Source organism: Cantharellus anzutake (assembly GCF_015039405.1).
Source record: "Cantharellus anzutake strain C23 chromosome Unknown EI90scaffold_77, whole genome shotgun sequence".
Classification (NCBI taxonomy): domain Eukaryota; kingdom Fungi; phylum Basidiomycota; class Agaricomycetes; order Cantharellales; family Hydnaceae; genus Cantharellus; species Cantharellus anzutake.
Window position 1 is genome coordinate 334,545 of NW_024067027.1, and position 12,574 is coordinate 347,118.

Genomic DNA, 12,574 nt, shown 5'->3' on the forward strand with positions numbered 1-12,574 from the left:
TCCTCTGAGTTCCATCTGTGAGTTGAAGTACGCTGTCTCCAGTGACCAATCACCCACCTTCTGTGTGGTGACCCAACCCACTCGCGTTTTTAAGTCAAATTAAACCGCGCATTTGGTCAGTAAATGCCTTCTTCAGTGCCGTAGGCGCAGTGTTCGGCATGCCAAGATGTAGCTGATATTTAGTGGAATTGACTTTCGCACGCTAATCTTTGAGATCAGTATCGGTGTCAACGTGAGCTAAGGAACACTTACCCCTTGCACCCTCCAAGCAGAGTAAGGCGCGGCATGCTGATTGCCATATGGTCCCATCTCGGCCGAAGTGATGATGCCAACGAAAGCTACATCAGTGATAGTCGTTCGATCATTGACAGCCACCCAAGAACCACGCAAACTCTGGCCATTCGCACTTCCGAAGCTACGATATTGTATCAACGTGGGTTGAATTGTCCACAGTTGGCGATTGGGAGTGGAGTGAGATGGAGAAGGACACACAGGGCGTGAGAAGGCATGTGAGAATACTGCATTTAGAGGAACACTTGACTCTTTCAGATCAATTGAGGCATCCGCTGACAGAGACCGTTGATTGCTACCTCAGCCTCTTTTGGTACGTGGAACTCACGAGAAGGAGACACTGGGCGTGAAATGGCATGTGAGAATACGGCATTCAGAGGAACACTTGACACTTACAATTCCGAATGCGACCGTTCATTGCAACTTGAGCTTCTTTCGCTGCGTGGAACTCACGTCAGCATCTCCGTTGGATTTCCGTTTTCGCTCTGTGTATAGGTTAGGATGGAAAGTCCGACTGAACAGCCTCAGTACGCACCCAGCGAAGCATTGTTTGGGGACCGCAAGAGCTTTTCTTTCCATGATGTTGCTTGTGCATGCCTGAATGTCTGAGAAGGCGTTCGTACAATGGTGTCGCATTCCAACTGTTCGAGGCGACACAGTTCCGCTCGGAGATCACCGCACATGTGACCCATCACCCTTTTGGCACTGAAAGGGCGCAGGATGAGTAAGTTTTCCAACGCCGTTGCGCGGGATATCATGACATATGCGGATTGAATTGATCGTGCACTTTCTAGATCAATAATCACTTTGGGTAAAGTTCGACCTTGTGCTTTGTAGTCAGTAATGGCGAATGCGGGTAATAACGGTAACTGAGAACGTCTGACAGACATAGTGGCATGAGTCATGGGATGAGACACCTTGATTGCCACTGATTTGGGCAGGATGACACAATCATGAGCCGGCAGATTTGCAAATGGTTGTGGTGCGGAATCCGCAATTGAAACAATTGCACTGGTAGCGATCCGATGCTCCCCATCCTCGCACTTATATCGTACATGCTTTAATCGACCTTGACTGCCGTTCACAATGCCACCTTCCACATCGAAGTTTTCACCCACAATGACCGGCATGCCACCCACCAAGGACAGAAGACCTAAAGTGTATCCAGTGTTTGCTTCGGATGTGAGCTCTCGCAATTTCTCTTCCAACTCCGCATCTTGAATACGACCTTTTCGGTGATGATGGACTGCGTAATAAGGATGCAGTTCGTGATGTTGGCGTTGTGCAAATGTTTTCACGGCAGCGTCATTCAATGCGTCTTTCACTACGTTGGATGCGGTCACGATGGGCGCAGTTTCCCAACCGTTGTTTGTGAGATCGATGTTGAGATTGTTTATGAGTAGGCGACGTTCCAAAACCGCGATATCATTCAGTGTACAATTACCAAATCTTAATCTATCGAGAATGGTACGGAACGTAGCATTTTCGAGTCCATCCTGATGCATTGCTTGTTTCAAAAAGACCACTGTGTTTACCAGTGACCATAACTGTGCTCCTTTGAGTTTCTTCTGACCTCGGTCGGAAAGTGCATCTGAAGCATGATAAGACACCATCTTGATCGCAGTGTACAATCTCGTCGCCCCCACTGGAGGTAGTTGACAAAAATCCCCCGCAAAGATTATGTTGATGCCACCATAAGCATCGGAATTCTCTTTCGCAAGAGAGAGGGCGGCGCTAATGTCAGCCAATAACTCACATCCAATCATGGAGACCTCGTCAATAAACAAGTATTGCACTCCACACCACATATGAATAAGATCCCCCCAGCTGCGGGAACCATTGGACTTCTGCATCACTGACAATTGAGAGAGATTGAGACTGGAGTGTAACGTGCAACCACTTATATTTCTGGCAGCAGCCCCTGTGAAAGCGCATAGATGAAATTTGCGTTCTTGACCCATGCGCTGGAAGAAGACAGTTAAGGCTTTGATCACTGGAGATTTTCCCGTGCCTCCAGCCCCTCCTAAATACATGTACAGTGGCTCAGTGGACATTTGGCTGTTGTGTTCAGCTACGAGACGAAACGCATGAGCCTGTTCCAGATTGAGAGAGAACTCGTGAGACACTGACTCCAACACGTGTACGGAGTCGGGAGTGGCGCTGGCCGATGGATTTACAATATAAGCATCCATGATCTCTGCATGTTCTCTGGCGTACGTCTGATGATCTATGAGAATGGCTTGAGTTGACGATTCAGAGTGCAGCCCACCGGGCTCATTGGGAAGCGTTGTAGAAGCTTTTAGCCTTTGTTTGGTTGCGGAGCGTCGTTGTTTGTAATCCTCTTGCCACTGGAGTTCCTGGGCTCCCTGATCATCTATTAGGCTGGCGACACACTCAGTGCCACGTTCGATGTGCACTGCATTCCAAGCCCGTGCGGAGGTATTCGGATCAGAAGGCAGAAAGAGACCTGCACACATTGCTTGAGTGAGGGCCATCTGAATGTCCGTTTGGTCCGTCCTTTGTTTGCTTTGTGTGAGCCGTTCACTGTCGAGGAAATAGTGTGAGCATTGTTAGGCAGTAAAATTCATATTTTGAGACATCATCTCTCCGAGGCAATGGTGGTCCAATTGGCACTGGTACATAACGAGACCGTCTTTTCCTCAACTCATGTGTCGTACGCTGAGGATGCAGTGACGAGAGAGCTGAATGAGGTACACGTTGATCGGGTACAATGTCTTCCTCTTCCTCCCAATCGTCCCCCTTTTGCGCACTGTGTAGCGATTTTCATATACTGCATTTGTCTACCGAAGCCACAAAGTCCCATACACACATTGCATCAAAGACTGGTGAGCAATCGCATGCCCGGTAATCTATCAATTGGTGGCAGCTGTGCTGAATTGCACCAGTGTCAATGTTGGATTCTAATACAACCTCTTCATCGTGCATATCATGGCCAATGATGTGTGGGTCATCCGAACCTGGAGGAGCACCGATTGGACCATGGTGCTGATCAGACGAGGTAGAGATGGTAGAATCTGTCTTTTGAATGTAAGAGGTGAATGAGGTCCAATACAGGGATCGGAAACGATGACTAGTGTATCGATCCTCAAAACCCAGCAGGTAAGAAGCAACTTGAGGAGCAGCGAGCTCTTGTTTTGCAATCAAAGCGTTGGCACATTTCACCAATGTAGTTTTGGCGCGCTCAACGGGAGTGCCGTTTGTGTCTGCAGACTCGCGCATTTTTTTCACTGCAGCTTGTAGCACTGCATATGCTACGTTGGTTTTCAGAGGAGTTTTGGTAATGTAGTCAGTGATGTAATACAAAATAGCCTTAGCAGACACACCTGAGCCAATGAACTTGATGTCCATGTTACACCGTACAGCTTTTAAAATTGTTTCACAGTAATTATTAATTAATCCATCTGTGACACACATCTGGATCTCCCCGGTATTCATATCCATTGTCGTCACTTCCATCTCATTATCTGAGGACAGGCCAAACTGACATTCACCATCCCCATGCTTGTAACACATAGCGGTGTTGTTACGGATACGGAGTCTCCAACGACCATATCCGTCACATGGTCAAAGACTTCCCCTCTCTATCGCTCCTCCCCTCTTTCTCCCTTCCATCCTCTATCCCGATACCCTATCCTCCTTACCCGTTCTACCCCTTTCCCCCCCTCATGCAAAGCTTTCCCCATTGGGGTTTTGGTGCTGGCCGAGGTTGTTTGTGTTTCGCGGGATTTCCTGCGACCTTACCATTTGTAGATAGTCACGCGTCTTGTACGGAAACCGCCGAAGGCGGTTCCTGCTAACTAACAACTGCTCTACAACTGTCTCGTGTACCGTCTTCTGTAACAACCCTCCCTGTGACTCAACTGAACCCGTGTGACTGTACAACTCTCAATATGTCTTATAAGTCTGGTTATATCGAGTCCTCTAACGGCCCTTGCCGCGAGAACTCGAGGTCGAGAGTCGAAGACTCTCGACATGTGTATCGTCCTATTGAATCTGTACCCTATGGGTCTTCATCACTCCGCTCTCCCCCCAGTACTCAACATACGACGTCACCTCACGATCATGGAGATCGTGAATACTTTGAGGCCCACCTTCCCGTGATGCCGGCACGTTCGCTACGTGAACGCCAAGTCGCCGCCCATCCACCATCTGTTCCCTCCTTTGCCAGTCATCATGTTTCTCCGCTGAAGGAGCGGAGCTGGATCACCTTATGTAACCAGTTTCCTACGTCCAATAACGATATTAGAGTTTGTGCTGATTTGCGTACTGACCGTGTTTTGGTTGCCAAATATATGATTGTTCACTGTCTAAACAACAATAAACACCCCCCAACGATCTCACCTGATGTATAGATCGTCTACGGATAAAATTCTATATTGACTTTACTATGATTTCTAGTCAATATTACACCTATATTTACCACTTTTCAGTAGGATGTGATTTTCCTGATAATTTACTGAAGGAAAACTGCTAATAAAATAATTCCGCAATAAATGTTACTCAATACAGGAGTGACCAAACTGCCCTTTCTATCGCTTAGAGTGCGTGCTAGTTATCTAGCAGGTTCAGGATCGCTCACTTTTCTCCTGTGGTGTGATAACCAAGTATTGCTGAGAGATTATTCAATTAAGAAGTCCCTCCACCAAATTCTCACTAATTCTCACTATGACACTTTTGTTCAGCTGTGTCTAACTGACCCTAACTCACGCTTAGAGTGACGTGTTAGTTTTATATTAGCTAACAACTAATATTTGCTTTTATCTTTTGGAGCAAACGAACCAACCACTGGTGAGGAGAATTAAACTTTTATTTCTACCTGAGGTTTGAGAGGGGGCAGAAGCGGTGGCCTTTTATGCTTTTCAGAGGCCTCTCTACTCCCACGCCTCGCACTAGTTACATGTGCTACATTTGTATTATAGATAGTTCTAGAATGATATAGGGGGTTGGGCTGTGTAAGCTTAATAATGGACTTAGGACATGACTCAGCAATAAGTAATTCATTTCTTTGTCTTTTGGGCCGATCTCAGCGGGATCTTGTAGCGCTGAAGCTATGCTCTACACCGCCTTAATTACGAACGGTTATCTTTAGAAATGACTCGGCTATAAAGGAACTTTCTAGACTGTTCTCTAATTGACCCCTTTTTGTGAAGCCACATCATTACTAATGTTCTAGAGCCTTCCCAATTAATTAACTGATCCGCGGACTTCTGAATCACTTCATGCTTATGATCCGAGATCCAGATCATCAATCATTCCTTTGTTCCGATTTATTTGGGCTTAAAATCAAAAAGTTTTGATGAATCATGGGAAAATATACAAGATCCGGTTTTTTAGCATTTTCTCCTCTTCTGATGCGATCAAAAACTGTCCGCCCGCGCCGGGGAATACTCTATCATATGGTATTCGGTCCGCCAGACTTCCGGGCGCCAATATATTTCCCTTGAGTCACATTACCTTTTGTAAGAATTAGCAAATAAATATATATGAATTATAAGGTGTTTCGCCGTTTGAGCGATATCTCCGTCAGTTTTGAAGCTTTTAGGATGAAACAAAACCGTGGATAAAGTTAAGAAACAGTCCTTCCAGATGGTAAAAAGATTACAGTCAAAAGTTTACTGGTTCCCGAGATATTCACATTTCTTTCCCAATGTTCCTTCTTATTCTGCCGTCTATGTGCTATTTTCTTGTTGTAGGGATATATTCTTTGAATATTACACCTATGTCAAGTTCTAGGCATGATTGTAGTAGATTAAATCTCATACTACATGGGTGTAGATATTTTATAATGATCTTCTAATGTCTGTCCAGTCTCATAAAGATCATGAGATCTGTTAAACGTCTGAACTTGTCACCTGTTCGTTGACTATTCTGATAGATCATTGTTTTATTCTTTGAATATTATTTCTCCTACACCGCCAACGGTACGTTCCCTTTGGGAATGCCAAGTCACTGAAGGCCCTACTAGTCAGTCCTCATTGCACGCTTATGACATCAACCCGCTACCGGTATGTTCGCACTGCGAACGCCAAGTACCCGATGGCAACTATACGAAGTTCTCGCCCATCTCACAAGTCGTGACCTCACACACGGTACGCTCCATTGAGGAGTGCCAAGTACCCGTGGCTGACCCATCCGTCCTGGCATCTCCGACTACCTACCATCAATCCCTTAATAGCTCACTACATCACCAATCGCGATCAATGGGTATTCGATCGTCCACCCCCAGGCAAGACTGGGATCATTCATCGATTACATATCCAGTTATGGTACAGACCAGATATGACCTCACTCATCCCACTATAAGAACGGATCGAGGAATGGGGAATTTCCCCCATCCCCGTAACAGGTGTGCTTATGGGACTGGCACTTTTCTACTAAATTGTGGAAATCTTTGGCGACAGGGATTGGAGGGACCGGAAGTTGATGGCCGGGAATGGATATGACAGTGTGACCCAGAATGGCAAGAATGAAGGCGTTGATGAGCAGTCGGAAGAAGCGAGCAGCAATGAATGGATTGTGGGCTACAGTGGTTGCTTGATCCCTGTTAGAAACAGGCGGAAACAGACGACTCCAGAGTGGAATTGGAGACTTAGTGTGGAGGGACCTTGGCCTCAGCGACTCAAGCGGAGCGCTGTGCCATTGCTGTTTGTCCATTTGGTCCTTAATTTCACAGTAGGCAAGCAGGAAGTCTCTAGGGGGCATTTCAGGTTGATTTCGGACTGAGCCCCAAACGAGTATGTACAAGCGCCGATATATATAATGGAGGGGGCAAAAGCACAAGGAGACAAAGGGGATCTGAATCGGAACGAAGATGTCCGAACGGGAACAAGGGTAGACAGAAGCGGAATGGTACTGAAGGTCATAAGGCAGGACCTGTGATATGTCCGAAAGGAGGTAGGGAGGGTGAGGCCCAGAGGGGCAGGAGGATGAGGAGAAGTGGGGATGATGACTAACTGGCTAGAATGGGAAGAAGCAGCAGTCCAAATAGGGATGAGGGGAAAACGCGAAAGATACATTACAAGCGGCGAAAGGGCCGAAGGCGATCCGCGAAGCTCGGAGGTTGCGGAGCTTACGGAGGTTACGGAGGCGGGGTTGAAAGTCCGAGGAATATTGGCAATGGTGTTTACGTAGTATGAGGTCACCAATGCAATGGACTAAGACCGAGGTGGAGTCAAAGTCCGAGGTAGGGACTATGACGGAGGCTCGGAGCAGAGATACGAGCGGTGCCCGAGTACGAAGTACAGAACAGTGGTGGAAGGTCGTAACTTGGTGGGGGGTCAGCAGAAGAGTACCAGAGAGAGGAGAGAGGAGAAAGGTAAGAGAGAAGGAGTGGCGGGAAGGAGAGTAGTCAGGTCCAAAGGTGAGTATCAGAGCAGATGGGGGAGGCATAGGGGGGTGACGGAAGGGTGGCGGTGTTGTGAAGGAGGAGCGGAGTAGGAGGAGGAGTAGTAGGAGGGTGGCGAGAGGGGTGGTGTTCGGTCCGAGGTGAGTATTGGAGCGGATGGAGATAGGGGAGGAGAGGGAAGGAGGAGTAGAGGTGGCATGGGGGGTAGAAGGAGGCGTGTTGCCAGGACCAAAGGTGAGTATCGGAACGGGCAGCTGTAGGGTATGACTCCGGAGGTGGGGAAGGAGGAGGTCCGGGAGTCGGGTCAGGATCGGGTATGCATGGATATGACAATCCCAGTATGACGGTATGTTAGTTGGTAGTGCTTCATCCAAGTCAAAGTGGTCACCAGATAAGAATTTAACGATGGGATTGTACACATCAGCGGGATTGATGGTAACAAAGAAACTGGGGGGACCGTGGTCAAAAATCAGTGCACGAATTTCATTTCGCATTTGGGTGCAGGCAGCATGCGATCCGGGCACTTTGGTGCTGACCAAAGACACCTCTTGGAGTAGTTTCCTCGCAGCGAGTTCATCCGCCGTATCCATTGTGGAGTAGTCACCACGAGTTAAACGGTCTGCAATGGAATTCAATGCGTCTGCGGACACAGCATTGATTGCAGTGGCCACTCGATCAAACGCGGCCTGAGAAGTTTTAAGTTTGCAGTATAAGGAGGTTCTCTGACGTTGAATGATGTTGAAGATGACAAATAAAAATGAGTAATGCTCTTGAAATCTGTGATCAGCTAAAGAAAAGACATGAGTGGCCATTTTTTCCAAACTGAGAGAAGCACGACGATTCCGATGATAGCCACCGATGCCATATGGAAATAAAGTGGGATATAGCAATGGTAACAAGTGTGGATCCGAATAGTGATTGACGGGTTCAGCGCCGTGTCTGACTTGAATGTGGGCTCCAATGTCACTGTTGGACCGTTTTAGATGATTGAGAGCAGCAGCAGTGATCTGAGCAGTGTTCGCATCACGCATATCGAGATCTGTGGCCACCACATTCTGCAAAACTGCAGTCAGCGGATCCTCTGTGAGCGGTATCTCAACATTATCATATCGAGCGCCTGGTGCCAGAGTCGCCATAGTGGGGGGTTGGGTGTGGATGGGAACAGGAGTGACATCAGTCAATGGGATTCAGTTCAATTCTTTCTCATCTAAAATGACATCACTGTACAGGGGATTGTGAGTAAGAAGCCATTGCAATGCAGCCCGTACTTTTTCCCATCGGACGATCAGAGGTCGTGCATTGTTTAAAAGCCAATCTTTGGAAGGAGTGGTGATGCCGACAAATACCACACACATGGGAGTGATGACGTCCTCAAGGGAAGGAGGCAAAAATGGGGACAAAGTGTCAGGGCACACCCGCCTGACCCGGTTCCACCCGGGCCCACCTGGGCCCACCTCACCCGCTCACCTGCTCACCCGCTCCCTGCTACCCATCCTTCCTCCCTCTTCCCTCTTTCCTCTTTCTCCTTTATTTCACTCTCCCTTTCTGTTTATTCTTTCTATTTACATGGACCACCTTCCCTTGTATCATTGTACTGTTGACCCGTCCAGCTCGGACACCCTGGACGACTTCCCGCTATGCCCAGCGTGCGCACCCGCAGCGGACGCCCTCAGGATCCCCCGCAGGGATACCCGGATGGCTGCGGCCCTCTCCGTAGATGACGTGGCACCCGTCATGTGACCCAAGCCGCATGTACATAAATGTACCTGAAGTGGGAACTGAAGAAGTAACCTTCTTCTCACGTTTTCCACTTCAGGTAAGTAGTGTAGTTCTTCCTTTTAATAACAATTCATGTTTTCCACTTCAGTCTAAGTGGCCAGGGACTACAGTCCCAGATCGGGCCCGTCAGTACGCGCGCCCGCTTCGTCCCCCGAGAGGGTCCCTCCGTCGGGCGCTACAGCCGGGCCCCCTCCACCCTGGACGCGTCCCTGACACAAAGACTCCGGTTGAGCAGGAAAGACTATGACATGACCCTTAAGGGCCCTTTGAGCAGTAGAGAGTGTGGATGAAGAGCTCGGTCCTGTAGTGTGAGACATGGGAGATCCATCATCTTGCAGATGTATGATCCATGTTTTGGCACGCCGTCGAGCAATCAGTGCTTCTTCAACTAGAGAAAGTTCACAGAGTTCATTCGGAATGGGCCCAAAGTAAAGATCATTGGCGATAGATGTAGGTGGTAGGCGATGTCGCTTGAGAGATCGATGACAGATGTGGCAAATCCGGATCATCGGGATGGATTGGGTATGGGAGGGGACTCCGGCTGGACATAACATGATATGTTGGAGCAGAGGATGATCAGGAAAAGGGTGAGGAGCGTTCGAGGGATAGTCACCGTGGAGTAAGTGATAATCGTAATTGTTCAAATCTACAGGTTGAGGAAGCATTTGGTTGAAGAATTTGGACTCACCACACACCGCACAAACCAAACTGGTAAGACGATATGAAGATAGAAGAGAGTAAAAATGTTTCAGTAAGTTCGTCTTGGACATAGAAGAGAGCTTTTCTGGCCAACGAGCAGCACATTGAACACGCCATTCTTGATAAGGATCCATGTCAGAAGGGTGGAAAGATGGGAATTGATCGGCAACAAAACGAAGCAGACAGTGTCGGATAGATTGCATATCTGCACGCAAATCAATGGGTAAGTGAAAGTGAGGGATAAAACAACGGAGACAGCCCTGACGAACATCAGCTCGTGTGACTTGAGTTAAAAAGTGGGCTAAATGGTTTGCACGTTCTGACTGAGAGAGTGTCAGTGGACAACATCGAGAACGAGAAGGTTGTTCAAAGTGTGAGATACGACCAAAATCACAGGGGGAGTCGGTGACTATGTGGTCAAACACAATGGAGCGTAATTGGACACGATTGAGAATTTTTGGGATGTGACGATGGAGATGGTGGAATCAACATAGAGCGACTAAGTCTTGATGATTTATTCGATCCAGATTACGAAGAATTGTCAATGCATCAGGAAATGCAGCGGGGATTTGTTGACAGCGTCGAATGATGCCATGGAGGAAGTGTGGATCCCCACTGACGGATTCATTTGCACATTGAACACCTAGAGCAGCACCAACTAAAGTTTGGTGTGGATGGGCAAAAGATTGAGAGAGAAGGAAGTCATGCAGTCGTTGGAGGTGATCATCAATTGGCGGAAGCTGGTTACATTCTTCAACACAACCATCAAACAGAGAGCCGTAGCAGTGAGCATGCAGAATATGATGCATTAGATGTAATCGCATGTCATGGGTCGTTAATGACGTGGAATATAAACCATGAAGGTATGCATAATGACTGATGGTGGGTGGATCAAGGTCCAACACATCATTCAAAAATGAGTATGACCACAAATCTGCATGTATGGTTCAAAGAGTGCATGAGAAGAGATGTACACAGACTCACTCAAGTTAGAGGAAGTTGTCGGATGTGGTTGAGTTGCAAAGGTAGCATGAGATGGATGGTCTATGGCGTGGGAGTTGAGAGAGCGGATCAGAAGCTATGCAGAGGGACTCACTGAAATCAGAAGAAGCCATAGTGAGAACTCGGACGTGCTGATGCATTGTGAGGTGGATGGTGTTGTGGCGTGAGTTGCATTGTAGCGGAATCAGCCGGAATTGTATCATCATATCGTCATATCGTCAGAATGGGAAAGAAGGACCCTAGGTTACAGAGGACCCTGTGCACAGAGTGGGGCCTAAATTTACAGGACCCGCTACGGAGTAGCGGGAATTTCTGATTTTTTAATTGGAAATATCATTAACGACCATAAGTTCATTCCCACGGTTTTCGGGGATTGCCATCTCCTTCTTGCATAGTTCATCCCTCAGTGTGACATGCGCCACACATCACGTGAAAATATTGAACTGAATTGAAACTGAATTGATTTGCTGATTCCGGCAACTCCCGGATTCCGTGGGAACCAGTTGTCAGTACATTTATCTGTTCAAAGTCTCGCTGTGACATGTGACTGAACCCACTAAAACCACACTGATATTCAGCCAGCTATCTGGGAGCCTCTGTAGGTTGCCACTCCAGGTGTGCAGTACGAGTTTCGTCGGTAGCGCCTTGCGTCTGTATCTCTTTCGGCTCATTGACGTGAGGCTGGCTCGAACATGCTATGTTCAATTCAGCGTTAACCATGAACCATCTCATGGTAGCTGGCACCCTACCCTTGGTGCTCCCACCAGCGATAGCCTGAGGTCTTTATGCCCGAACCGGAATCAAGTAGCAAAAAAACATCAGCACTGAATCTCATCGGGAAAAATGCGCAAAATGCATACGCCCTGGCGTAATTTCACAGGGTCTGTAGAATGCTTACCTCAGTATACATGTGCGGATTCGATTTAGGGATCATTGCCGAGCGCCCCGCAAATCATTGCAAGGATGGTCAGTTGATTATGCTGACGAGCACAGTCATCGTGATATCCAGCAGTGAGTGTCATAAGTATGGTCATTTGGACATCGAAGTGATGGCTCTATGATACAGGTGCCACGACTTCTCGACCTTTGTTTATAATGGTTGCCGATGCCACTTCCGGAGTCCAAATCTAAAGACCCCTTCCGTAACCTGTATTCAGTTTCCTAACGCTATCGATCGAATGGACGTTCTAAACGATGCATCAGGGACTCACGGTGCACTGATTTATACCTCACAGGGGACAATGATGGTTGGAATGACTAGGAGTGTGCTTAGGCCGTAAAGGTGGATTTGAAGGCGGTAGAGCAGTCATGGTGGGTTGAGGCTTACCTGTGTCTGTCGCTTCTGGTTCAGCCTTGCACAATCGTGCACTTGTGAATATGTATTACCTAGGGGAAGCAAGAACGCAATGGCCTTTCGCCCTCCAGGAGTATTTTCAT

General features: G+C 47.7%; 5 protein-coding genes across 5 annotated transcripts; all 5 read right to left on the bottom strand.

The window, feature by feature from the left end:
- Positions 1-815: 815 nt before the first annotated feature.
- EI90DRAFT_2938265 (uncharacterized protein) lies at positions 816-1,181 on the bottom strand (the record flags this gene model as incomplete). Its single annotated transcript, XM_039055194.1, has 1 exon — positions 816-1,181. One exon carries the CDS (start codon positions 1,179-1,181, stop codon positions 816-818), a length of 366 nt encoding a protein of 121 aa, XP_038910710.1.
- A 27-nt stretch (positions 1,182-1,208) lies between these two features.
- Positions 1,209-1,439, bottom strand: EI90DRAFT_2866553 (uncharacterized protein; the record flags this gene model as incomplete). Its single annotated transcript, XM_039053832.1, has 1 exon — positions 1,209-1,439. A coding segment is annotated over one exon (231 nt), but the record flags the coding sequence as incomplete, so codon positions are not given.
- Positions 1,440-3,075: 1,636 nt separating this feature from the next.
- EI90DRAFT_2938282 (uncharacterized protein) lies at positions 3,076-3,531 on the bottom strand (the record flags this gene model as incomplete). Its single annotated transcript, XM_039055195.1, has 1 exon — positions 3,076-3,531. One exon carries the CDS (start codon positions 3,529-3,531, stop codon positions 3,076-3,078), a length of 456 nt encoding a protein of 151 aa, XP_038910712.1.
- Positions 3,532-7,269: 3,738 nt separating this feature from the next.
- Positions 7,270-8,793, bottom strand: EI90DRAFT_3131532 (uncharacterized protein; the record flags this gene model as incomplete). Its single annotated transcript, XM_039064396.1, has 1 exon — positions 7,270-8,793. One exon carries the CDS (start codon positions 8,791-8,793, stop codon positions 7,270-7,272), a length of 1,524 nt encoding a protein of 507 aa, XP_038910713.1.
- A 1,675-nt stretch (positions 8,794-10,468) lies between these two features.
- Positions 10,469-11,451, bottom strand: EI90DRAFT_2501525 (uncharacterized protein). The gene is made up of 3 exons (XM_039053141.1): positions 11,232-11,451; positions 11,120-11,179; positions 10,469-11,069 (listed from the first exon to the last, which is right to left on the bottom strand). The coding sequence occupies exons 1-3, from the start codon at positions 11,341-11,343 to the stop codon at positions 10,621-10,623; spliced, it is 621 nt and encodes a 206-aa protein (XP_038910714.1). The 5' UTR covers positions 11,344-11,451; the 3' UTR covers positions 10,469-10,620.
- Positions 11,452-12,574: the final 1,123 nt, after the last annotated feature.